This window comes from Nyctereutes procyonoides, unplaced genomic scaffold, assembly GCF_905146905.1.
Source record: "Nyctereutes procyonoides isolate TBG_1078 unplaced genomic scaffold, NYPRO_anot_genome, whole genome shotgun sequence".
Taxonomy (NCBI): Eukaryota; Metazoa; Chordata; class Mammalia; order Carnivora; family Canidae; genus Nyctereutes; species Nyctereutes procyonoides.
In genome coordinates, this window is record NW_026575141.1 from 5,191,740 (window position 1) to 5,218,696 (window position 26,957).

Sequence of the window (26,957 nt, forward strand, 5' to 3'; positions counted from 1 at the left end):
AGCACTGCCCATCCTCCCCCCAGCCCACAGTAGTTATCATGGTAGAAAATGGCTACCAATTGGGGCACCTGAGTGGCTCAGTCAGTTAAGTATCTGCCTTTGGCTCAGGTCATGATCTCAGGGTCCTGGGATTGAGCCCCACGTGGTTGGTCTCCAGGCTCAGCAGGGAGCCTGCTTCTCCCTCTACCACTCCCCCTGCTTGTGCTGTTGCTCTCTCAAATAAATAAAATCTTTAAAAAACATATAAAAAAGAAAATGGCTACCAACAATCCCCACATTTAATTATTATTATTTTTTATTTTTATTTTTTAGAGCACCAGCCAAATTGAGACCAGGATCCAGTTCCAACTGCAGATTCTGGGGGGAAACTCAGGTGGCCTGGTTTGTGTCAGCAACCTCTTCAAGGTTGCTCCCGGTATAACCTTTGAATGGAGGGAGGTTGGGGTTGAGAAGGGAAGAAAAAGAAATGGGTATCCTTTACGGGCAGTGACAGAAGAAAATCTAGGGTGATTAAGCACACAGTTCAGCTGGGATTTTTCTAGTTTCAGCACTGAAAGTCTCATGTCCTGGGAAACACCTTCATCCTGAGCAAACTACGACAATTGGTCACCCCAGAACTGAGGCTTGGGGCAGGAAGAGTTTTCACTTTTGCAGGGAAGGGTTGCAAAAAAGAAAGAGAAGGAAGTTAAGACTCCCAAATGGGAGTATTTGGAGATGTTTGATGCATTTTTGGTTGTCACCGTAACTAGTATGCTCTAGTGACATTCTACAATACTTGAGTCGGAACTGCACAAAGGAAATTGTTATGCCCCAAATGCCAGTAGCTCCCTTGTTGAGAAACTTCTATAATAAAATGAAGGTATAACTACTAACCTAGTTGCATATTAAAATCACCTGAGAGGAATGCCTGAGTGGCTCAGTGGTTGAGCATCTGCCTTTGACTCAGGGTTTGATCCCCGAGTTGCAGGATCAAGTCCCGCATTGTGCTTCCTGTGGGCAGCCTGCTTCTCCCTCTGCCTATGTCTCTGCCTTTCTCTCTGTGTCTCTCATGAATAAATAAATAAAAATCTTTAAAAAAATAAAATCACCTGAGAGCTTTAAAGGGCCTAGATTGGACCTCCAGACTTAGCCCCAGGGTTTCTGATTTAACTGGCCTAAGGAGGCACCCAAGGCCAAAATTAAAGTTCTCCCAGGTGATTTGAGTGCTTAACTGGGTTGATAGGACCTTGGAGAATCAAAGTGAGGATGAGAGAGGGATTGGCCCCTGAAGTTGGAGTCCTGGAAAGTGAATTATTTGGGCCTTAGGGGAAGTTGGAAAGTCTGAGGCTGTAGAGAGATATAGAAGGCTGGAGGACAATGATGAAGGCTTAGGGTCTGTTCATTGCCCCGCAATCTAGATCTAGCAGCTTGGAACCAGAGCAGGTATGTGCTCACTGCTCAATGAGCAGAGTGGCAAGGAAAGTGAGAGTCAGAAGTGGATCTAAATACCTAAATTCTTCAGGAAGCAAGAGCTGGTTGGTAAGCAGAGAGATGCAGGCAGTGTGACAGGTGTGACAGTGGTTACAGGTGCTGGGCCGGTGAGGTAACCGAGCATTGGCTAGTCTATTGCCTGGTCAGCTCATTAAATACACTGTTTCTCCAGTATTTGCAAAGCCAGTCATTTTGGGGTAAACAGTTGTGATTTCTATGTCTCTCAGTAAGACCAAAAATGACTGTTTGACTTCACATATTTGTAAAATGGTGTTTAATTACCTTAACAATTGCTTTCACTAAGCCTTTCCAAGGCACTTTCACATGATTTTACTTGGTCTTCCTTGTGCATGGTGGGTAACTATTATGACCTCTTTGAACAAGAGAGTCCAACTTAGGAAAATAGTTAATGTGGTTAGGGTCACATGGCTAGAAAAAAGCGGTGTTGGGATTGGCACCAGGGGTTCTGATGTTAGGACAGACCTCTTTCCACCACGCCATACAAGAGAGAGTTCTTTTGCTCTTCCTATAGACAAGAGGGGCCTTCTGCATTTGTGAGGAAGCACATTCTCCTTTCAGCCTGGTTGGGCAACAGTTTGGATCACACCAGTCCCAATGCATTGCTTAAAAACATGAAATAAAATTGAGTTCAGTGTCAATAAATGTGGATATAATACATCTTATATAAATTAATCTTGTCAGGAGGAAACTACTCCCCTTACCCCAATATATGGATTCCAAAGTGAAGAGCTCAACAGAGGAAGGAAGACTTTGTAGGAGATAGAAGAGTATGATGCAGGGAGATCTTGGTGGACCATTACTGAACTGTGTGTTTTTTTTCCATTGCCCCTGGGTTCTCTGAGCAGCAGTGTATTTCCTTTGCTGGAACAAATCTCCCATTTTTGGTCTCTGGGCACCAGAGGCTACTGGGCACAGAATAACAACCACGACAATAAATAAATAAATAAATAAATAAATAAATAAATAAATAAATAAATAAATAAAATAGAACAAATCTCACTTTGTTAATGTTGAGAAAAATTTGAACCTACTCAGTGCTTTCCCACCCCAGTATATCAGAACTGTCCCTGAGAACATCTTTAAACAAGGCTCCTTTTGACTGTGGATAGTTAATTTGTGCTCTCATTTTTCCATAGAAATTCATGATCTCAAAAAAAAAGAAAAGAAAGAAAGAAATTCATTATTTCTATTTACCACCCCCCCCCTCCCAGGCTCTTCCAGAAGCATGAATATGCTTTGCAAGTGAAATGGAGTGAAAAGCTGGCCTGGACTGAAGGCACATCTGAGTGGACAGCCAGACAAAGGCAGATGCTGTCCTCAGCACGTGAGCCCTGATTGTGGGTTTGAGGGAAAAGAGATTTGTTGAATGCTGGGTTTACGCCTGTCTCAGGTTGTGAAGCTGAAGGCACTTGGTCTAGAACATCTGCCCTAAGGGTTAAGTAGTTGGGAGAAGGGCCAGGAAAGGCTCATGTTATGCAGCCTTTTCTTGGCAAATAGCCATCCAGATTTAATCCACACTGGTCCCTAATGGTTATGACTTCTTTGAGTTTATAGTGTCATCATTTGGGGGAAAAATGTGCTGTCCTTTAATTTTTAAAAATTTTAAATTATTTTTTTTAAAATGTATTTATTTATCTTAGAGAGTGGGGGAAGAAGGAGAGCTGATGAGAGAATCTCAAGCAGACTCCCCTCGGAGGGTAGAACCTCATGAGGGGCTCAATCTCAGGACCCTAAGATCATGACCTGAGCTGAAGTCAATAGTCAGACACTTAACTGACTGAGCCACTCGGGCACCCCTGCTTTTTAATTTTTTTAAATTTTTATTTATTTATGATAGTCACACACACACAGAGAGAGAGGCAGAGACACAGGCAGAGGGAGAAGTAGGCTCCATGCACCAGGAGCCCGACATGGGACCCGTTCCCGGGTCTCCAGGATCGCGCCCTGGGCCAAAGGCAGGCGCTAAACTGCTGCGTCACCCAGGGATCCCAGCTTTTTAATTTTTTAATGTAATTATTTTTAAGTAGGCTGCATGCCCGACTTGGGGCTTGAACTCATGACCCTGAAGTGAAGAGTTGCATGCTCTCAACTGAGCCAGCCAGGCATCCCAGCTGAGTTGTTTCTGATGAATATGTTTGTTAGAAATGTTAATAATCATTATAAAGAAAATTCAATTTATTTAAACATTACTAATGCATTCAACAAATAATTATTTTGTGCCTGCCATTTGCCAGGCACTGTTCAAAACAGAGTCCCTATTTGTGTAGAGCCTACATGTTAATGGAAGGAGTAGCCATAAAAATAAAGAAATATGGACATATCAAGTGGTGATAAGAAAGTATAAACCAGGGAAATGCCTGGATGGCTCAGCAGTTTAGTGTCTGCCTTCAGCTCAGGGCCTGATCCTAGAGTCCTGGGATGAGTCCCACATCGGGTTCCCTGCATAGAACCTGCTTCTCCCTCTGCCTGTGTCTCTGTCTCTCTGCCTCTCTCTCTGTGTGTGTCTCTCATGAATCAATCAATCTTAAAAAAAAAAAAAAAAAGAAAGTATAAACCCCTCAAAATCCCATCACCAGAAAAAAAACATTGTTAACATTATGGTGAATATCCTCGCAGACCCCTCTTCTTGCTTGTATACAAATAGAGATATAATTTTATTTTAATGAGTATTTTCACATGCTGAGCACAACCTGCTCTTTAATAAGATTTTCTGACATCTTTTCATGTCAATAAGTAAAAATTAACATGATTTCCCCCCTGGTTTTGACTTTTTTTTTAATTTGGAAAATTTCAAACATATACAAAGTTGAGAGAATGATATAGTGACATTTTTACTAATCCCCATTTAACAACTGTTAACATTTTGCCATATTTGCTTCACCTATGGGGGTGTGTGTGTGCTTATGTCTGTTAAACTAAATTACAGACTTCATGAACTTTGTACCTTTTTTGTTCCTACCCCAACTGGGTGAACTGCAATTCAATTCTTTTTTTAGGGTGTGTGTGCAGAATTCAATTCTAACATTAACTACCTGGAGTTAATATCAGACTCCACAGGCTTAAGCTCAGTCTTCCACAAGGCAGCCTTCACTTCAGATGTCAACCTTACTTCAGGGGTACCCAGGCCACCTGTACTCCTGACAAACTGGCTACAAATTTAGGGGTTCCCAAAATCCCCACAGGTTCAGTTATTTGCTAGAACAACTCACAGAACTCAGAAAAGTACTACACCTATGACTAACTAGATTTCTATTATAAAGGCTATACTTGAGGTCTAAGAGGAAGGCAGAGCTCCCATGCCCCCTCCCGATGGAGTCAGGGTGTGTTACCCTTCAGGGACATCAATGTGTTAGAAGCTCCACTGAGATTCAATGTCCAGAGTCGGGTTTTGTTTGTTTGTTTTGTATGTTTTTTTTTTCTTTAGAAAGGGAGGTGGGTGGAGGGGCAGAGTTTGAGGGAGAGAGACTCTTAAGTGGGCTCCACACCTAGCATGAAGCCCAAGGCGGGGCTTGATCTCAGGACTCTGAGATCGTGAGTTTAGCCAAAATCAAGAGTTGGGGGTGCCTGGGTGGCTCAGTAGGTTAAGCGTCTGCCTTTGGCTCACGTCATGATTTCAAGGCCGTGGGATCCAGCCCTGCATCCCATCAGGCTCTCTGCTCAGTGGGGAGCCTGCTTCTCCTTCTCCCTTTGCCCCTCCCCCTGCTTTGCAGTCTCTCTTTCTCTGTCAAATAAATAAACAAAATCTTAAAAAAAAATCAAGAGTTGGATGCATGGGGCATCCACTCAGGCACCCCTCAATGTCCAGAGTTTTTTTTTTTTTTTAAGATTTATTTATTTATTTATTTAAAGATTTTATTTATTTTTTCATGAGACACAGAGAGAGGGGCAGAGACACAAGCAGAGGGAGAAGCAGGCTCCATGCAGGGAGCCTGACGCGGGACTTGATCCCAGGTCTCCAGGATCACACCCTTGGCTGAAGGTGGTGCTAAACTGCTGAGCCACCCGGGCTGCCCTAAAGATTTATTTATTTATTTATTCATGAGAGAGAGAGAGAGAGAGAGAGAGAGAGAGAGAGAGAGGCAGAGACACAGGCAGAGGGAGAAGCAGGCTCCATGCAGGAAGCCCGACAGGGGACTTGATCCCGGGACTCCAGGATCATGTCCTGGGCCAAAGGCAGGCGCCAAACTGCTGAGCCACCCAGGGATACCCAATGTCCAGAGTTTTGATCAGGGTTTTGTTACTAGGTACGATTGATTAAATCAGTGGTCATATGATTGAACTCAATCTCCAGCTCCTTTTTTCCCCTCCCATGTTTGGGCCCAAAGCTACAAGCCTTGAATTAATCTTTCTGATGACCAACTCACATCCCAAAGCTATCTAGGGGCCCACCATAAGTCACTTCATTACAATAACAAAGACATTCTTATTACTTAGGAAATTCCAAGAATTTGTTACTACCATGACAGGAGCTGGGGACAAAGACCAGATACACCCTTTTTTGGTGCCATATCACTTGTAAATACTTCAGTATGTATTTCTAAATATATAAGAACATTTTTCTTAAAATATCACTGTCTTCTTAAAATACCGAAATACTACTCTCATAAATGATACGGGGCCAGGAGTGAACTATCAAGAATTCTTGAAATGTTTTTGGTGCAAAAAAGGTGCTTTTATTATAGCATGGGGATGGGACTCATGGGCAGAAAGACCTGCACTTTTACTGTGTGAAGCTGGTAGTTATATACTTAGTGCTCAAGAGGGAGGCAATGTGCAGGGAGTATTAGATCATAAATGTCTTTTTCAATTTCTTTTCATCAAACTACTTTTGCAAGATTTCTCTGGTGCTTAATCATTCATTCAGCTTCATATTAATTATTGGTGAGATGTACAGGCAGTCATGAGACCTTTTAAGAATTTAGCAACCAGCACATATTTGATCCTTATCAGAACTTTGCAGGCTGTTTGACAGCCTTTTGGGCTAAAGGTGAACACTTTTCTGCTTCTATTCCTCATTGATATGTAACAAAATTAACAATGGTTCTGACTTGATTTTCAACGGCTGCTTGGGATCTAAGGTATCCATACACTCTAATGTTCAGTTCCTTATGGATGGAAATTTAGGATATTTTAATTTTTCACTAGGGCAAACCACCCTGGAATGAATATTCCTATGCATGCACCTTTTTACCCTACAAGTGTCCTTTTACTACCTCAGAAAATTGTGGCTGCTTGCCCCTGGCAGGAAGTTGTGAAATTCAATCCAAGGGTTTTGTCTTCTAGCTAAGCATAGTGTTTCTCTGTCCCGGAGCAAGTCAGCACAGCTGTGCTTGGGTTTTTACTACCATCTGTGTGCCAAAGAAATCTGATGTTTCATGTTCTGTCTCCCTTTCTGATATGAAACATCAGATTTCTTTGGCACACAGATGGTAGTAAAAACCCAAGCAAAGACTCCTAACTCTGGGAAACGAACTAGGGGCGGTGGAAGGGGAGGTGGGCGGGGCGTGGGGGTGACTGGGTGATGGGCACTGAGGTGGGCACTTGATGGGATGAGCACTGGGTGTTATTCTATATGTCGGCAAATTGAACACCAATAAAAAATAAATTTATAAAAAAAATCTGAGGTTATCTGTTTCTTTTGGATGAATAGGAGGGCCTTCCTTTAGCTCTCTAACGCCAAGTGGAGGCAAATGTTATGGACTGAATTGCTTCCCCGCCAAATTCGTATGTTAAAGCCCAAACCCTGATGTGATTGTATCTGCAGATAGGATCTATAGGAGGTAATTAAGATCAAATGAGATCATAAGCGTGGTGCCCTATTCCAATAGGACTTTGGCCTTGTAAGAAAAGGAAGAGAGATCACACTGTTTCTCACTGCATAGAGTACACAGCAAGAATTTGGTTATCTATCAGCCAGAAAGAGAGCTCTTACCTGAACCTGACCATGGTGGCACCTTGACTTTGAACTTCCAGAAAGCCTCAGAACTGTGAGAAAGTAAATTTTTGTCATTTAAGCCACCCAGTCTATGGTGTCAAAACACCATATATGGCAGCCTGAAGTAAGACAGCAGAGTGTTTAATCAAAACTCTTTTGATGAGACAGGTGACAGAAACTGAGTTTGAATTAGCTAGGAAAAAAAGTATTCATTCGGGGAACTCTAGGAAGGGTTGAACAACCCAAACAAGAAAAGAATAGGTACTTGGGGGAAACCATTGGCCTCTACCACACTGTTTTTACAACTTATTCCCAAAGTTCAGTGGCTTTCCTCATCCTAGGGTTTGGAGTAGGCATCAGAGGATGAGAGAAGAGAATTAAGGAGAACTGTATGGGACCCCAATCTATACTTAGTGTAACCTGAAGTTCATCTCAAGTCACAAGCATCATCCCATGGCAGATTTAAGCTTTCGTGGAAGTTCCCATGGCAGCACCTGTCTGGAATTGGAGAGAAACTTATTTATTGAGGTATGATACTCAACCTTTGGATATGCTCAAAGGTGAGTAAAAGGTTCAAACTTACAACCCTGAGATCAAGTCATATGCTCTACCAATGGAGCCAGCCAGGTGTCCCAGGTATTTCAGATTATTTCTAAAAATTTATTTCAGATATATTATTCTAATAGTACTTGACACCTTTGGAGCATTTGATGCTACTTAAAGGATGATCCCTTTGTAGTACATTCTCCTGGTTCTCCACTTTCCTCTCTGGCTACTCCTTTCTAGCTTCTACTTCCTTGCCCATCCTTTATTGTTTATCTGCAGTGCCCTGCCTTAGTCCTTCTCCTCCCTGGTTCATCTGAACCATTTCCTTGTCTTCACCCACCACCTACATATGAAGATGACTCTCAAATCTCTATCTTCACCCCAGTCGCTGGCTTCAGTCTGCTGACCTTGGCTTGTTCACAAATGCCTCAATGCTCAACATAGCCAAAACTAAACTCACCATCTTCCCCCTTGCACTTCCTCCCTACTATCACAAAAGCTATTTCTTTTTCTGGATTCCGTATTCAGAAGCCTGGTTTCTCTTTCCTTTATCACACCCTACAGCTCAATTACCATATCAAAATTCTTTTTCCTAAATTCATCTTCAATATCCATATCTCCACAGCACTGCTGTGTCATTTTAGGCCACCATACCTCACCAGGATTGTCACAAGTTTCTTTCTTTCTTTCTTTCTTTCTTTCTTTCTTTCTTTCTTTCTTTCTTTCTTTCTTTCTTTCTTTTCATTCTTTTCTTTCTCTCTCTCTCTCTCTCTTTGTTTTTCTTTTTCTTCTTCTTTTTTTTTTGTAAGATTTTATTTGACAGAGAGAGAGAGAAAGAGAGAGCATGAGTGAACACAGCAGGGGGAGCAGCAGAGGGAGAGGGAGAAGCAGGGTCCCTGCTGAGCAGGCAGCTCCATCTTAGGACCTCTGGATCATGACCTAAATCGAAGGCAGATGTTATCCAACTGAGCCACCCAAGCGCCCCAACAAGTTTCTTATTTCTGTTTTTGCCCCCTTCCCCAGCCATTTAGTGTTGCAACTAGATTGATTTTTCTAACTAAAGAGCTAGAAGACACGTTATTTAAAACATTTACTATACCCACTATATATTAGACAATGGTTTAAGGACACGAAGAATAGGACACTATGGGGGGATTGGTTGGTTGGTAGTTTTTTTTTTTTTTAAGATTTTATTTATTCATTCATGAGAGACACAGAGAGAGAGAGAAGCAGAGACACAGGCAGAGGGACTCGATCCCGGGAACCCCAGGATCACGCCCCGGGCGGAAGGCGGCGCTAAACCGCTGAGACACCCCGGCTGCCTGGTTGGTTGGTTTTTGCAAATATTGGCCAAATATCTACATGGTGTTTTAAAAATTCTAATAACAACCCTTTTTAAAATAATAATTTTATTGAAATATAATTCACATACCGTAACAGTCATCCTAAACATGTATTAAATGGTTTTTATATTCACAAAGTTGTGCAACTATCACCACTATCTAATTCCAGAATATTTCATCTCTCCTCACTTCCCCTGGCAACTACTAATCTACTTTCTGTCTCTGAAGATTTGCCTATTCTCATATTCCAAATTAATGAAATCATATATGTGGCTTTTTTTTGGGGGGGGGTCTGGCTTTCACTTAGCATCTTTTCAAGATTCAACCACATTGTAGCATGCATCAGTACTTCATTCCTTTATTTTTTAAATTAATTAATTAAATTAACAAATTTATTTTCTCATAGTGCTAAAAGGCTGGCAGTCCCAGATCAATGTGTTGGTGGACCAATTTCTCCAGAGGCCTTGCTCCTTGGCTTGCAGATGGGTACTTCTTCCCTTTAATATTTAATATTCTATCATGTGGATGCATCACAGTTTGTTTATCCATTTATTTGCTGGTGGGCTTAGGGTTGCTTTCACTTTTTGGCTATTACAAATAATGCATGCACAAGGGTCCGTATGGACTTAGGTTTTCATTCTCATTGATACACACCTAGGAGTGGAACTACTAGGTTAGATGGTAACTTTAACCTTTTGGGAATTGCCAGACTGTTTTCTAAAGCAGCTGCACCAATTTACAACTCTACCAGCAGAGTGTGAGGGTTTCAATCTTTCCACATCCTCACCAACACTTAATGTCTTTTTTCAAGTTATCTTAGGGAGTGTGAAGTGGTATTTCATTATGGTTTTGAATTGCATTTCTCTGATTATTAGTGATGTTGAGCATATCTGCATATGGATTTGTATGTCTTTTTTTGAAAAATATCTGTTCAAATCCTTTGCTTATTTAAAAAATTGAATTGTGTTTTCATTGTTGAATCATAAGGGTTCCTTATACATTTTGCATGCTAAACCTTTAGATATATGATTTGCAAAAATTTTCTTTCATCTTGTGGATTGTCATTTCACTTTTAATCATTACCTTTGACACAGAAGTTTTTAGTTTTGATGAAGTCTGATTTATCTATTTTTCTTTTCATTGTACTTTTAGTACTAAGAAACCATTGCCTAATCCAGGATCATGAAAATATAGTCCCATTTTCTTCCAAGGATTTTATAGTTTTAGCTCTTACACTTAGATCTAGAATTTATTTTTTTGTATATGTGCAAGGTAGGTCCAACATCATTCTTTAGCTTGTGAATATTCATAGAGCTTTTAAACTATATTGAATTGCTTGTCTTTCAATTAGACTGTAAACTCCTTGAGGGCAGAGACCATAATGACTTTACTAATTTTTTTTCTGAATGAATGGATGAATTAGGTTGCCAGAATATTAAGTTTCTTTTCTTTTGTCTGAAATCATATCAGTTCCGTGCAGTAACGGTGTTTTTCATTATGATGTTGGCTATTCAAATCTGTTGAGAGTAACAATTCAGAAACAAATACACAGGCTGACAGGAATAGTATTATTTAACAGGCTTCACGATAGTGAAACTGATTTGGATTCAAATCCTGACTTTAAGAACTATGTAACCTTGGGCAAAGTACATTACCTACTTCTTATTCTATAAAATGGGGATTCAGATGGTGTAGCTGTCAAGAGGATTAAATCAGATCTTTTTAACTACAGTGCTTTACACGTTGTAAGCATTCATCAAATAGTGGCATTTATTATTGCAAAGGACTAGCATCAATGTTGAGCAATCCTTTAACATGCTGCTCCCCTTTTGTCCAAAATTTCTTCAGAGTGCAGATTCCAAAATTCCTATTTTCTTTTGTGAATTAAGAATTGTTAGACCATTGATTTTTTTTTCCTGATTCGGAAAGATACACACAAAAATTCAATTCAATGACCCTAGAAATGTATGTAAATACTGTGGAGTTCAGTGTCCTGAGCAATAGAATGAAACACCTTTTGGGGTGTAAGAACTTAGTAGGAAGGGGGCTGGCTATACAGGGATTGTAAGCATTTTTTATTCATCTGGATGTGGCACATATTTCAGTTTTGTACATTATTTGCTTACGCGTCTGTCTCATCTACTACAGCCAGGATAGGAACCCTGTCTTCAGTCATCTTTGCATTTCCAGTACGGTGCATACCGCACGGATGGCTGGATTGAGGCGCCTTCTCCACGGGCGTCAGGAAGGATTCCCTGGATAGGGATGGAGAAGTCCGAAGGGCGTTGGAAGGACCTCGGACCACTTTCAAGGAGAGAAGAGCCACTCAGGTACAGAATACACGCCGCTCCTATTGCTCCAGTCGTAAGCAAGTAACGGAGAGAACCACATCCAACTGCCTCTTCCCGGCTCCCGGCCTGGCAGGACCACTTCCGGGAGGGGGCGGGGAGACAGGAGGAGGCGTGCCGGGAAGGAGGCCGTTTGCGCTGCACCAGGCGGAAGTGTGCCAAAGGTACCGGCGCCGCGGCTTCCGGTCCGTGTTAACGCGGCTTAGGTACGCTGCGTGGTTTGTGTGGCGTGAGGACAGACTTCGGAGGGCGAGTCAGTGGGTGAAGAGGCGAGTATAGGCGTCTGAACTCAGAAGTCTGGAGTCTAGTGGGAAGATAGGAAAAAAGGCCGGGAACCCGAATACAATCTAACCTCTGTTTCTGAGGGGGCAGCTTCCACGGGAACCCCTCTGCCCTGGTAACGGCCAAAGAGGAGATGGCGCCAGTCAGGGAGCGGCCGTGGCCGACACAGTGAGGAAGCTTGAAGGCGGAGCAACCGGAGAAGCCTCGGGAGAACAGCCAGAGCCGTCGCTGCCGCTACCACTGCCACCACCATGGAAGGGGCAAAGCCGACTTTGCAGCTCGTATACCAGGCAGTGCAGGCGCTTTACCACGACCCAGATCCCAGCGGAAAGGAGCGCGCCTCATTTTGGCTTGGGGAGCTGCAGCGTTCGGTGAGGGGCCCAGAGAGGCCGTTCTGCGCCGCGGGGCAAGGGCGGGGTGGGACCCGGGCTAGAGCTGGAGCCTGAACGGGGCGGTTGGCCTCGTGAGATGCTCCTTAGGGAGGAGCTGCTGCCGCGGGGTGGGGCTGCGAAGCTACATTTACGCCGCTTTTCGGAAACTACTTCCTTCTGGTCGGTCGCGAACTGGCCCTTTCCCCACCCCGTAGAATCTTGATTTGTAGGTCCCGTACTCGCTTGTGGCACGGATCTGGTCGTGTTTAAGTTTTACGCTTGCTGCTTCTTAGGCTCTGCTTTCGCGTTTAGTCGTCCTTCAGCCAAATCCAGTCCCATTCTTTCTCTATCTTCCACTTACGGATGCTTTCTCCGTCTCCTCTCGGTGTCCCAGTGTTGAGCCTGGCAGTTCCATCCCAGCAGTAGCCTTACACCTCACTGTGTGTGCCTCACTGATTTTTCATTAACAGCGATAGTTTGAGTCTCTCATTCTCGAAACTTCTCAGGTTTCTAGATTTCTGTTACACGTGAATTTCCGCCGTGTTTTGGAGTACACCATGATGCAAAGAAAAAAAAAATACCGGTTCTGATTTCAGGAAATTCTTGCAGTTAGTTCACCTTTTGATGCATATTTGTTTTTTGACCTGGTTTTTCCCCTCTGACTTTAGTTTCTTTATAAGATATTGGTATCATAGCTGCTTTGATTATTCCATATGATTGTGTGGATATCCGGTTAGGGGTTTAATTACAACCTGTTATACCTATGCACAGGTCTTACCATCCTCTGTTTTATATTCACTTTTCCTGTGTCTTATTTGTGTGTGTGTATACTCGATGATCTTACTGACTTTACCTTTATTTTTGCATTTTATATTCCCAAGCATATTTTTAAAGTTTACTCCCTTCTCTTTTTAAAAACTAGTAACTGATACTTTAGGGTGCTTTGCCCTTTTAAGTGAGGCTCTCGGCTGTGCAAGTACATAGTACATATTTAAAATTTTGCAGCTTTGGTTTTAAATATTACATTTAAAAATTGGGGAACCCCAAGTTCTGGATAACCTCATGGGAAGATAAAGGAGTAAGACTCACTATAGGCTACACAAGAAAAACCATTCACATATACTCTTTTTTTTTATTTTTAAGATTTTATTTATTTATTCATGAGAGACAGAGAGGTGAAGACAAAGGCAGAGGGAGAAGTAGGCTCCCCACAGGAAGCCTGATGGTGGGACTTGATCCCCCGGGCCCTTGATCAACCTGAGCCAAATGCAGATGCTTAACCACTGAGCCGCCCAGGTGCCCCACATATACTCTTATTTAATGTTTAGTTTGTTTTTGGGGAGTCACAAATCTGATACATCATACCAAAAGTCACCTTTTCCCTACTAAACTTGCTTATTGTTGTATTATTTATTTATTTATTTATTTATTTTTTATTTATGATAGAGAGAGAGAGAGAGAGGCAGAGACACAGGCAGAGGGAGAAGCAGGCTCCATGCACCGGGAGCCTGACGTGGGATTCGATCCCGGGTCTCCAGGATCGCGCCCTGGGCCACAAGGCAGGCGCTAAACCGCTGCGCCACCCAGGGATCCCGTTTGTATTTTACATTAATATTTTGAGTGCTTACTCTGTACCAGTAACTGTGGTAGGCATTGGTATATGGAAATGAACCAGACAAAAATCTCCACTTGCCACATAATATGTTTGTGATGATGAAATGAGTTAATATCTGCAAAGAGCTTAGGGAAGTCATAGTTTAAAATGTTAGTAGTTGTTATTTAAATGGTACTTTTCTTACTTTCCACTGCTATTATAATCTTACATTGTCATCGTTATTACTATTTACATTAAGGGTCCCAACAGGAACAGAAAGCACATTTGTAATAATTCAAGGAGGGTTTATTATATAAAAGTATTGTTTATAAAGGTTTTGGTCTAATGTGGTACTATAAGAGATAGTGTAGTAACTTGTAGCCAAATTGTTAACATTTGTAGACTGGAAAGAATAGGAGAGGGAGTGATTACTTGAACTCTGAAGGGAGGTATGGAGTTGGTTGCCTTGAGAGGAGTAGCAGTTTTCATTTGAAGGGACATAGTCATCATGAGGTGATTTTTCAGGGAGAGGGCTGGAGGAATAACTATATTGACCTTATTCCCCGAACCTCCTGGGACTCTTTGAGCAAACCCAACCAAAAGCTAGGAGAAACAGGAACTTGTTGATAATAGTCCATATAGATCAGCATATTGGGGCAAAAACCAGGGAAGAGTGGAAAAGTTGACCTGGAAAAAACATCTAGTACAGTCCCACATCATCATTTATAGGCAACGTCAGCATCAGAATCCACAACTCAGCTGATATTTCAGCCCCTTAATTCCTTTACCTCCCTTTCTCAGCCACATGGTCATACTGTCACATCTTGGGTCTTGTCATTACTAAAAAGTCACCAATCCCTCATGGCACTAACTCAGTCTTATGGTCACGCAGTCACACCCTGAATCTTGTCATTTTTAAAAAGTCACCAGCCTGGGTGCCTGACTGGCTCATTTGGTAGAGCATGTGGCTCTTGATCTTGGAATTGTGAGTTCAAGACCTATGTTGGGTATAGAGCTTGCTTTAAAAAGGGGAGGAGTGTGTGCTTGGGTGGCTCAGTTGGTTAAGCTTAGGTCTTTATCTCAGGATCATGAGGTTAAAACACACATTGGGCTCCACATTGGGCTCCAGGCTGGTTGTGGAGCCTACTTTTAAAAAAAAGTCACCAGCCCCCCACATCACTAACATCTGTTCTGATCACAGCCCACTCTTCCAGTTTGCTGGCTTAAGGATTCAAGTAACCTCATATAATAGTTTCATGTTTTGAAATCTATAATTTTAATTTTTATCAAAATTAAAAACTTATGGGATGCCTGGGTGGCCCAGTCGGTTAAGTGTCCAACTCTTGCTTTTGGCTCAGGTCAGAACCAGCTCCTCTGTGGGGGCCCTGCAAGGGTGTGGGGTCTGCTTAAGATTATCTCTCTCCTAGCCCCCTCATTCCTTGCTCACGTTCTCCCTCTCTAAAAAAAACTATGTAGTTATATATTTAAAAGTTAAAATCTTTTAAAGTTAAACTTTTAAAACTTTAAAAAATTATAAAATGGAAACTTTACAAGAAAGGCCTAGACTGTAAAAGAGCAATTACGTTTAGACTTTCTTCTATGAAAGTCTTCCATTGCATTTCTCTAATATAGTTCTATCAGTTTTGGTTAAATACACACAGTACACATTGTGAACCACATAGCAACGTGGTAATATTCCCTTTGTTGTGCAGCTTTTTTTCCTTTGTTGTGCAGCTTTTTTTCCTCGTGGTAGTCATTATCTTTTTCTTTCTTTCACATTTGCTTCATTTTCTGTATATCTGCAATAATTTGTCCAAAACTTTCTTTTTTTTAGTTTATTTATTTATTTTTTTAGATTTTATTTATTTATTCATGAGAGACAGAGAGAGAGAGGCAGAGACACAGGCAGAGGGAGAAGCAGGCTCCATGCAGGGATCCCGACGTGGGACTGGATCCTGGGTCTCCAGGATTATGCCCTAGGCTGTAGGCGGCGCTAAACCGCTGAGCCATGGGGGCTGCCCTGTCCAAAACTTTCTGCATATGTAAATATCCTCTTAGTATGTTCAGTTTGGTAATCTGTTTCCTTTTTTGGTAGAAGGAAACCACTCCCAAGAGCATTCTATCTTCCTCCTCCAATCTGACCTTGTTATTCTCCAGGTCTGTTGCATAATTATTGTTCTGGGATCTCTAACACCCTGGAGAATTATGTTCTTTCTTATGTAGATACATTGAATCCTGGATCCTATGATCTTTTCTTGGATTACTCCCTCATTTGATGACTAATTGAGAAGGAAACCTTTACCCCTTTTCTCTTGTATTTCTGTTTGGTCTTCTTTTCTTGGACCACTTTTATCCTGAGAGCAATCCTCTGGATATAAATGGGGCTGCCGCTGGCAGGTAGGAGAAGGAAGCAGGGGATGGATTTTACCACTAAGTATGTAGGCTTTAATTTCATCTGTTTTAAATATGATATTCCTGTCCTTAGGTGAGTCTGTTGGCCAAGAGTCTAGAATCCCTCTGTGTCAGTCTTCCCCAAAGTGAGTCTTCTATGATGGTGGGAGGATAGTAGCCTGGCCACTCAGTCAGGGAGAAGATATCAGTCTGACTGCTTATACAGATTTTGAGCCCACTCTTTTGTTTTTTTGTTCTACCTGTGCATCTGCCTTCAGATGTACCTGGTACTTTTAATTCCTGAGCCTGAGATTTTGCAATATGAATCATTTTGCCCCTTGGCTTCCCCTTTCTCATCTTGTCCTTCCTCTGAAAGTTTCAACTTTTTCAGTCTTGCTAAGACAGTTAACTCCTTCATTAGCATTCTAGCATGCTTTTTTTTTTTTTTTTAAGATTTTATTTATTTACTCATGAGAGACACAGAGGCAAAGACATAGGCAGAGGGAGAAGCAGGCTCCATGCAAGGAGCCCGATGTGGGACTTGATCCTGGGACTCCAGGATCACGCCCTGAGCTGAAGGCAGATGCTCAACTGCTGAGCCACCCAGGTGTCCCTACAGTTTTCTTAATAATAGTCATGGTTTTATTCTTTTTGTCCTTGTGGTACCCCCCCACCCCATTTCAAAAAATCTCTTTACTCTGATTTTAGTGGATTTTTGGAAGGGACCTGTGAGCAAACAGATGTGTTCAGTTCAATCATGTTAAAATAATCCCTGCATTAGTTCTTAAATTTCATCAAAACCTTATTCAAAACTGGCTCCAATTTTTTCTTCATTAGGTCTTATCTTCTAATTTGGATTATAAGGTCTATAATTGTAGTCATTTTCTTAAATATACTGTAACCATCAACCCTTCACCTCTGATTTAGTAAAACTTCCTAGGTATAGCCAATTGCTTCTCACTTCTATCTGGTCTAGGTTGCTCTGCATCTCATTTTCTGAATTCTTAGGAACCTTGATCTTTTGGTTATCCTATCTCTCACTTATGTTTTCAAACTCTCATTACTGGGTTCTTCCCATCAACATTCATACAGCTGTAGTATTTCCCATAGTAAGCAAATGGTTATGATGGGGAGGGAAGGGTGGCAGAGAATGCTTCCTTTGTCCAATTTTCTTATTTCTTTGATTCTTTCATACTTCTGTACTTTTACTCTTAAAAAAATTTTTTTTTTTAAATTTATTCCTGAGAGACAGAGAGAGACAGAGACATAGAGGGAGAAGCAGGCGTCTCATAGGGAGCCCGACATGGGGCTCGATCCCCAGACCCAGGATTATACCTTGAGCCACCCAGGCGTCCCTGGGTCCTTTTACTCTTTCATAATCTTGTCTTCAAATGAAGAAACTAACCCATCTTTTCAAAGCCCAGCCAAAATCCTTTCTTCTTGAAGTCTTAACTGAATCTCTTCAAATGAAAATAATTTCTGCGTCCACTGAATACCTAGAGCACTTTATATACAATTGTATTTATAATTTTTTTTTTTACTTTTTTTGAAAATCTGGTTTGTTCCTTCTACTGGACTGCAGAATCATTTTATTTGTTTATGTGATACTTACACTTGAGGGAATAATTTAATGGTTATTAAGAAAGCAGTGATCAAGATGCCTGACACATTTCTTTAAAATGTGTGTTGAAAGGCACCTGAGTGGTCAGAAGGTTAAGCGTTCGATTCTTGGTTTCTGCTTTGGGTCATGATCTTGGCCCAACATCATCAGGCTCTGTGCTCAGCGTGGAGTCTGCTTGTTCCTCTCCCTCTGCTCCTTTCCTTGCTTGCACTCTCTCTCTCTCTAAAATAAATAAATCTGGGCAGCCCTGGTGGCTCAGCGGTTTAGCGCCACCTTCAGCCCAGGGCATGATCTTGGAGACCCGGGATGGAGTCCCACATCAGGCTCCCTGCATGGAGCCTGCTTCTCCCTCTGCCCGTGTCTCTGCCTCTCTCTCTCCTCTCTGTGCTTCTCATGAATGAATAAATAAAATCTTTAAAAATAATAAAATAAAATAAATCTTAAAAATATATACATGTTGAATGAATAGCTACTTGTAGGCACCTCCAAAGGGATAGTTGGTTATCTCAAATTTGTCTTCATCTATGAATTTCATTTATTTTTGCTGCCTCTCTCTACTATACCTGTGGTTAATTGAAAATAAACAATATTATTCAGCCTCCTATGATGTTCTGTTTTCAGTCTTTTTTTTTCTTTTTTTCTTTTTAAAGATTTTATTTATTCATGAGAGACAGAGAGGCAGAGACACAGGCAGAGAGGGAGAAGCAGGCTCCATGCAGAGAGCCTGATGTGGGACTCCATCCCAGGACTCCAGGATCATGCCCTGGGCTGAACACAGGCGTTGAACCGCTGAGCCACCTAGGCGTCCCTGTTTTCAGTCTTTCTATCCTTTATGAGGGGCTTCTGGGTGGCTCGGTCAGCTAAGTGTCTGCCTTCTGCTCAGGTCATAGTCTCAGGGTCCTGGGATCCTGCCCTGTGCAGAGCCTGTCCTGTCGAGCCTGTTGTGTCTGGCTCCATGCTCAGCAGAGTTTACTTCTCCCTTCTGTCCTTTCCCACCCGCTTGTGCTCTTTCTCAAATAAATAAAATCTTTGGGGGGAAAGAAAAACTTTGTGAGATGAATTTATATTGCCCTCATTTTATTCTCTGAAAGATTTAAGTACAGGAAGGGAGAGGAACTTTTTGACTCAATAAGGCTTTTTCAGAGTAATCAATTACTAAGTACAGACCAAAGGTCTGGTCTAGTGTAGTTACAGCATAGTGTTCTTTCTTTCTTCCTTTCTTTCTTTCTTTCTTTCTTTCTTTCTTTCTTTCTTTCTTTCTTTCTTCCTTCCTTCCTTCCTTCCTTCCTTCCTTCCTTCCTTCCTTCCTTCCTATCTATCTATTTTTAAAGATTTTATTTATTTATTCATAGAGACAGAGAGAGGCAGAGACACAGGCAGAGGGAGAAGCAGGCATCATACAGAGAGCCTGACTTGGGGACTCGAGCCAGGGTCTCCAGGATCACGCCCTGGGCTGCAGGCGTCGCTAAACCGCTGCGCCACCGGGGCTGCCCCAGCATAGTGTTTTAATTTCAAGTTGGTTGTTAATGAATTTGCCTGGCTTGTTTGAAAACCATTTTGAAAAAACTCATCACTTCTCCAACTCTCATTTTACTAATCAAAAGTCATTTAGTAGAGTTCTAATGACCTGGTGACAATAGATTTGGTTTAAGGGTGTAATTTAGTAATGGTTTAGTCTACACTATGAGCATGTTTTCTTTTTCTCTGATATTTACTTAGAACAGCCATTTGCCAAAGAATCTATATTCATTGCTTATAACTTTTTTTTCCCGTCAAAATTCTTGGAAACAATATATAGCCATGGTTTTGATTTATGTGATAGGCAGGTATCACTGATATCCAGAGTGTTTTAAAATAAAGCAAGTTATTTTTAGACAGATCTTAAAGGAGGCCTGACAGTGAACTATGTCCACTTTTGGTAACCCAAGAGTAGACTGTGTAGAAAGCAATAGAAGGAAAGACTGTCTCTTTATACACCTAATGAATTATGCTACGCATTTGTTCTAGGTTTATAATTTAGGCTATAAGGAGACTACTTTTATAGAGACAATCTGTGGGTCAGAGGTTAGCTCAAAAGTTTTATAGTTGAGTCTGGAAACTGAAAAGAAATGATGAAATCATAAAAAGCATCAATCAAATCAGATCATGCCCTGATGGACTAAGTTGACATTGTCATGTTTGGTTTATTATATGTCCTTGGGAATTTTCTTCCAAATGTCCTGTCAGGAAAGTCATGGGTCATAAAATTTCAGCTTCAAATTTCTTTCTTAGTAATTTTCCTCTTTGGAATTTTTTGATTCTTTAGCCTAGTTCAAAAAAACCTATGGTCTTTGGTTTTTCTTTTAGCAATTTCAGTTATTGACTTATCTGAAAACCTGGGCTTTCTTTATGCTTATGCTTTCATTTTCCAGTTAAGTAACTCATAAAACATGACACGCTTTTGAAAGAAAAGCCTTCAGAAAAGAGAAATATTCATCTACAAATTCTGTGGATCAGTTAATTCAACTAACAGGAATACTGTATGCCTTGCATTGCTGGAATTGGAAACACACGAATGATAAAAACCAGAGACCTTTATTGCAGAGTTTAACAATCTGGCCATGTTATTTAATATGGTAGGCGTTAGCCAGATGGCTGTTGTGGCTACTTAAATTAATTAAAATTAAAGTTAAAATCCGTTCTGTATTTGCCATATTCCAAGTCTTGACAGTGCAAATATAGACATTTCATGTCTTTGGTGTATTGAAGACTCTGAATGAGAATTTGTGATGGTATTTATGTTGGCATGGTAGTCTGTTAGCTGGTGGCATTCATCCATGTTTGGATTAGTTTATTTCTTGTCTTCCCAGGCCTTGGACCAGAGTTGGTGGTGCGATTCAGGGTATAAAATTATCAGGGCAGTGCTGCATTTTCTAATTATAACACAGTTTTCTTCCAGAGCTTTCCAGATATTTCATCATTTTGTTCATGTTGATTGCACTGGTGTCTGTAAGGGAAATGGAAAACAGATTGCATGGATTTTTTTTTTATTATTGTGGTAAAATATTCATAACAAAAATAACCATTTTTAGGTATACAATTCAGTGGCATTAAGTATGTTCATGTTGTTGTGCATCCATCACCACCATCTTATTTCCAAACCTTTTCATTTTGTAAAACTGAAAATCTTATCTATTAAACACAGCTCCCCATTTTCCCCTCCTTACCCCCCAGATCCTGGCAACCTGCTTTCTATTTCTATGAATTTCACTACTCTAGGTACTCCTATAAGTGGAATCCTACAGGGCAGCGCCGGTGGCTCAGCGGTTTAGCCTTTAGCTCAGGGCATGATCCTGGAGACCTGGGATTGAGTCCCACGTCAGGCTCCCTGCATAGAGCCTGCTTCTCCCTCTGCCTATGTCTCTGCCTCTCTCTCTCTCTTTCATGAATAAATAAATAAAATCTTTAAAAAAAATAAATGGAATCATACAGTATTTGAACTTTTGTGATTGGCTTATTCATTTAGCATAATGTCCTTAGGTTCATCCATAGTATGTCAGAATTTCATCCTCTTTTAAGGCTGAATAATAATCTCTGTACCATATTTTGTTTATCCACACATCTGTCAATCAATGAACACTTGGGTTGCTTCTACCTTTTGGCTATTGCAAGTAATGCTGTTATGAGCATGGGTATGCAAATACCTTTTGGAGGCCTTCCTTTCAATTCTTTTGAGTATATATCCATAAAGGGAATTGCTAGTCTTAAGATAATTTTGCTGGGTTTCTTTGAGGAACCACCGTACTGTTTTCCAGATTTTATAGAATGTTAAGCTCTGTTGAACTTAAAAACAAATTTAATTCATAGGAAGTCGATATTGCTCAGGTTACCTCTCCTGTATTTTTCTAGCTTGTACCCTGATACTGAAATATTGCCAGAGTGTTTTACTGCCGTACAGGTGAAGTCTCACATAGAAGCTTAATTTCTGTTTATTGGAAGTTCATAGTGCTGCTAAAGGGGAAAATTTTGTAGTGTTTGTCATTCAGACCTCCTTAAAAATGCTGACTTAATTTTCCTTTCTGGTAGAATTTCCAAAATGACAATATTATGAAACATATGAGTTTTTTTTTTTCTTTTGGTCAGAAATTTTCTGTTAATGGAGGTTATATTACTTATTTTTCTCAAGCCCATAGCACAGTTCTTTTCAGTTTTTCCTCTGTATTGTTTCTTTGTATTTTCATTTTCAGCCATAGTATAGTACTCTTTAAGTAGCCCCCAAACACAAGAACATACTTGGAATTAAGCCTGAAAATTACGCGTTTTTTAACATAAGGATTCAGAGTTTTCTAACACTTCAGTGCCTTTTTTTTTTACACAATATTTTGTACTTTTACATAGACATTTCATATTCCTATAATATTGAAAAATTTGACTCTTCAGCACAGTGTTAACATGACTGAAGCATGCATCCCTTGGTAATCTGATTTATATGAGTTGTTGTAAAACTTGGCACAGATGGGCAGGAATAGAGACTAGTGATTAAAGGAAATACATTTTCTATGTTTTTGGCTTTCAGGAAGTACTTATATCAGCTTTGCTTCAAATGATTTTAAGTTTGGCATTTTCTGCTTTTAAAATAGGACTGCCTAGTATAATTAGTAAGGACCACAGCAAGCAATGCCAAGGGATGCATGCTTCAGTCATTCCCAACCCAAGTTGATTTTATGGATCCAGATTTACTTATATTTTTTTAGGGCCTTTTTTTTTTTTTTTTGGCCATTCTTGAGGCTAATGTTCACGTACATAGGTTATAGAGGATTTTAAATTTGGATAAAGAGTTTTTACTTGTCATGAAAATATTTTGGCAAGATTTCTCAATACCATATTATGCATGACCATATTATGTGACAAATTTGAGCCAAATTTCATTTGACAGAGTTATGACTTAGATTGTTTGAAGATACTTGTCCCAGAAACATGGGGAATCTCATCAGAAACTGAGGAGGCCATATAGGGTTGAGTGCTGTCGTTTGGTTTATTTATTTATTTAATTAATTTATTTATTTATGAATGATAGGCACACAGTGAGAGAGAGAGAGGCAGAGACACAGGCAGAGGGAGAAGCAGGCTCCATGCACCGGGAGCCCGACGTGGGATTTGATCCCGGGTCTCCAGGATCACGCCCTGGGCCAAAGGCAGGCGCTAAACCACTGCGCCACCCAGGGATCCCTGATCTTACTGATTCGTTTCATCATCACCTCAAGATGGAACAGCACATATAGACGCTACAGTCTACTGAAAGTTGACTTGAGTATTTTGATATTTGTCATGGAATTTGAATAGTTTATGATCTTTTAAAGAATTATTTTTAGCTAGAAATCTCTTCCTTCCCATAAAGGAAATAGCATCTCCCTTTTAATTATTTATTCAGTTATTATGGAGATGGCTATGAAAATGTTTAAGTTGGCTGCATTTGTGTCTATGAACGAGCCTTTTTGCTTCTAGAAAAGTTACTTATGCACCGCAAGGGTATTTTCTGGGTATGGGAGCCTGTTAGGGGCTTTGTATGACTCTTTCATTTATATTGGAGGTGGGAGTTGTTTACTTATCACTGCTGTGGTGAAGTTATTAGCTAAGTTCATACCATCATGGTTTCTGCATTTCAGGCCATTTTATAACATAAGTTATATTGAAAAACATCATTTTTAGGTAGTAATGGTTATCTTTTAAACCCCATAGTATGTTTTTCTTAATATTCCTTCAAACCATTTTCTCCACCTGCTAAGAAAACCTTCAGAAAGTAACTCATGACGGACTTAGCAGATTGTCCTATATTTGTAAAATTCTCACAAAAGATTAGATACAAAGGCTTAAGATAGTTGATTAGCTTAAAAAGTTACTTTCTCTGTTTCAGGTAAATTCAACTTACTTTTTTTTTTTTTTTTTCCTGTCTGATGGGAATGATTTTTTTCTTGATTGGGGAAATTTTGGTTTTCTAGCTCTTTACTACATTTGTTATAGGGTATATGTATAAAACTGCGTTTATGGACTGATGATTTTTTTGTTTTGTTCTTTTCACTCTGCTTTGTCTTAGTCTCTTTTTCTCCCAATATACTGTAAATCTTTAAAAGTCTTTATTTAATAAATACATTATTCTCTAATTGAAACGCTTAAAAAAGTACAGCAACCTGACCCTTTTATGTTACTTTTCAAATTTCACTGAAATATTTGTATTTTCAGAACCTCATTTTCTATTTGCCAGAGCTCTTCTGTCCTCAGTGAAGTATTTTGAGTAATTCTGCTTAATTTGAGGAGTTTTTGTAGGATTAACTAGCAGCCCTAATCCGCTTCCAATTCTTGGCAGTCAGTGAATCCTTAGGCTCCTATCTGGGTGTGTGCTTGCATTGTTGACAGTCCGCCTGCTCAGTGATTTAGGTTGATTCGACAGTTTTAGAACTGTTGGTGTAGAAGTGAGTCTTGGAGCAACAGAGCACCATAAAGAAAAGGAAAGGGCAAGTATTTTTAGGATCTGCTGTGAAGTATAATGAAAGAGAGAGTATGTTAGTGAAAGGATTGCTGGGCCATAGCCTGCTTCATATTCATCACATAGTCATGGAAATATCTTTTGAAAAGACTGATATAAAGGCCTGTTCTGCTACTGCTTTGTGAAATGGAAGATTGGAATTAGATGCTTAAATGGAAAATGTTCTCTTGTTGCAGCCTCTTTGAAATGTGCTGCTGGTGGGAGCTGCAGCTTCCTCCTGCTGACTCTGAGCCCCAGGCTTCGGTTGAGATGGTCCTTTCAGAAATGTGGAGCTTAGTCCAAGCCTGGATTTCAGTGGGTAGCACCTGGCATCTGTGGCTAGAAAGTCCTATGAAGTGTAAGTGCTTTATTCTCTCCTTGTCAAGAATCCCTTTTCCTTCCTTCCTTTTCTTCCTTCTGCAGCTTAGCAGAGGGGAAGTACAATGAGCAATATACTGTAGTGTCTAGGATATCAGGATTTGGTTGCATTTTCTTTATGGTTCAGTGACCAAAACAAGATTGCTTGGTTTTAGATATCAACAATTCTTAAACCTTCCTAGAATTCAAAATGAAGTGATAAATTATGACCCCTTAATATATGGTATTGGCAGTATCATCCCAAGTAATTTTTTATTGACAGTCTATTAGTAGTTATGATGCTCAGATTTGCCAAATTTCTCTAGAGATCACTCTTCTATTTTATTCTTACTCTAAAAGACAAATATTTAAAAAGAGAGGCACATTTGACCAGTGGATGAGGCAGCATCAAGGTAAATAAGGATGGTTGAAATGAAAAGACTTCTCTTTGACTTTGGCTTCTACCTGATACATTTGCACTACAAGCAATTTGAGAATTTTCCAAAGACCAGTTTCTCATAGAAGCGTCCTTGGAATTTCATACAGCTGCCATCTGTATTTTAGTTTAGTTAAAAAACAAAAACTGCAGCAGTTAAAGTGCCTGCCTTCAGCTCAGGGCGTGATCCTGAAGTCCTGGGATCGAGTCCCGAATCAGGCTCGCTGCATGGAGCCTGCTTCCTCTGCCTGTGTCTCTGCCTCTCTCTCTCACTCTCATGAATAAATAAATAAAATCTTAAAAAAAAAATCCAGATAACTACATAATGAGCATTAAAAGATACAAGTTTTATATGTGATTTAGTTGCTTGAAGTTAAGTGCTATTCTCTTTTTTCCTATTTCGGAAGTACCGGTAATATTTTAAAGTAAGCTCATTCCAGAAGACTCCCATTTTAGGGAGATTTAAAGATTCTCTTCACTGAAATTTTTCTTAAAGTCTGAATCTTCAGATTTTAGCTAAGAAATTATTGAGCTTCCTCTCATTGCTAAAACAGAATATGTATTTAAAACAAAACGAGACGAAGGCTTCATCTGTGCAAGGCATATGAAGTTCTACAAATGAAGATTCTGAAGGAAAATGTCTCATCCTCTCAGGGCCTCTGTTTTCTTTATCTGTAAAGAACTGATTTGCTTATTCTCTGTTGCCCTTTCTCTCTCTAAACATTTTGGATTCTGTTCTTAGAGCTGATTCTCAACCTAGTAAGTATCTAGCTATGCAGTAGAAGGATGGGCTTTTCATGTTTGGGAAAGCAAAGAGGTGTTAGAGATTTAGGAGATGATATAGTATCTTGTCATTTTGCTTCTTATTTAATATATACTTTGAGTACCTCTTATGGTGAAGGATTTTGTGAGATGTAGAGATAGTTACAGTTGTTCTTTCTTTAATTTTTTTTTTTTTTTTATGATAGTCACACACAGAGAGAGAGAGGCAGAGACATAGGCAGAGGGAGAAGCAGGCTCCATGTACCGGGAACCCGACGTTGGATTCGATCCCGGGTCTCCAGGATCGCGCCCTGGGCCAAAGGCAGGCGCTAAACCGCTGTGCTACCCAGGGATCCCTGTTGTTTATCTTGGAAGAGCTCGCAGTCTGTTAGAAAAGATGAACAAAGGCCCAAGTAATTATAGTACAAAGTTCTATAGTTGAGCTGTTACAGAGCCAGTGTGAAAGCCTTTAATATTTTCTTGTAATCACTGTTTCAGGAGTTTGAGTATGATGGGTTTTTGTGTGGGAGTGGGGGATGGGAATGTTCTCTGTTGCCCCAGTCTACTGTAGTCTTAATTCCAGTGCTGCTATCTCAGTGGTGGGGTTTTTTTCAGTGATCCTGGCCTCACCTATGGCATTCTTGCTTTGCATTCCATCTGGCAGGTCTTGTGCAGGATACTTTTTTTTTGCCCTTCACTCAGTGTTAGGAGACCTCGTATTGCCAGTGGGCAATAGGTCTTAACCTGTGTTGTGAGGGTGACAGGATTTGCTACCCCCACACAGCTTGAGGCTTTTGTTCAGTAAGGGAGAGGATCTAGTCAGCTTTTTGTGCCTTCTGGGCTGTTGAGGCAGTTCCTATCCAGGATCATTGTACCAAAGGTCATTTTCTCTGGTCTTTTGCCTTGTCTCCGGTCTTTGTCCTAAGTATCTGGGGGAGGTCTGTGAAGAAGAGCCTGTAGATGGTTGTGAACTTCCTT

General features: G+C 40.5%; 1 protein-coding gene across 2 annotated transcripts in view; it reads left to right on the forward strand.

Moving 5' to 3' along the window:
• Positions 1–11,442: 11,442 nt before the first annotated feature.
• The window catches only part of TNPO3 (transportin 3), an 83,029-nt gene continuing 67,514 nt past the window's right edge, over positions 11,443–26,957 (forward strand). The window contains exons 1-2 of one of the 2 annotated variants that reach the window (XM_055307383.1): positions 12,211–12,316; positions 24,622–24,782. Coding sequence is in view for 1 of the 2 variants with exons in the window: in XM_055307382.1 (XP_055163357.1) it covers positions 12,197–12,316 (120 nt within the window). In the remaining variant the exon portion in view is untranslated. Of the gene's footprint in view, positions 12,317–24,621; positions 24,783–26,957 lie in introns of both variants that reach the window. The other variant, XM_055307382.1, reaches the window with a different exon arrangement.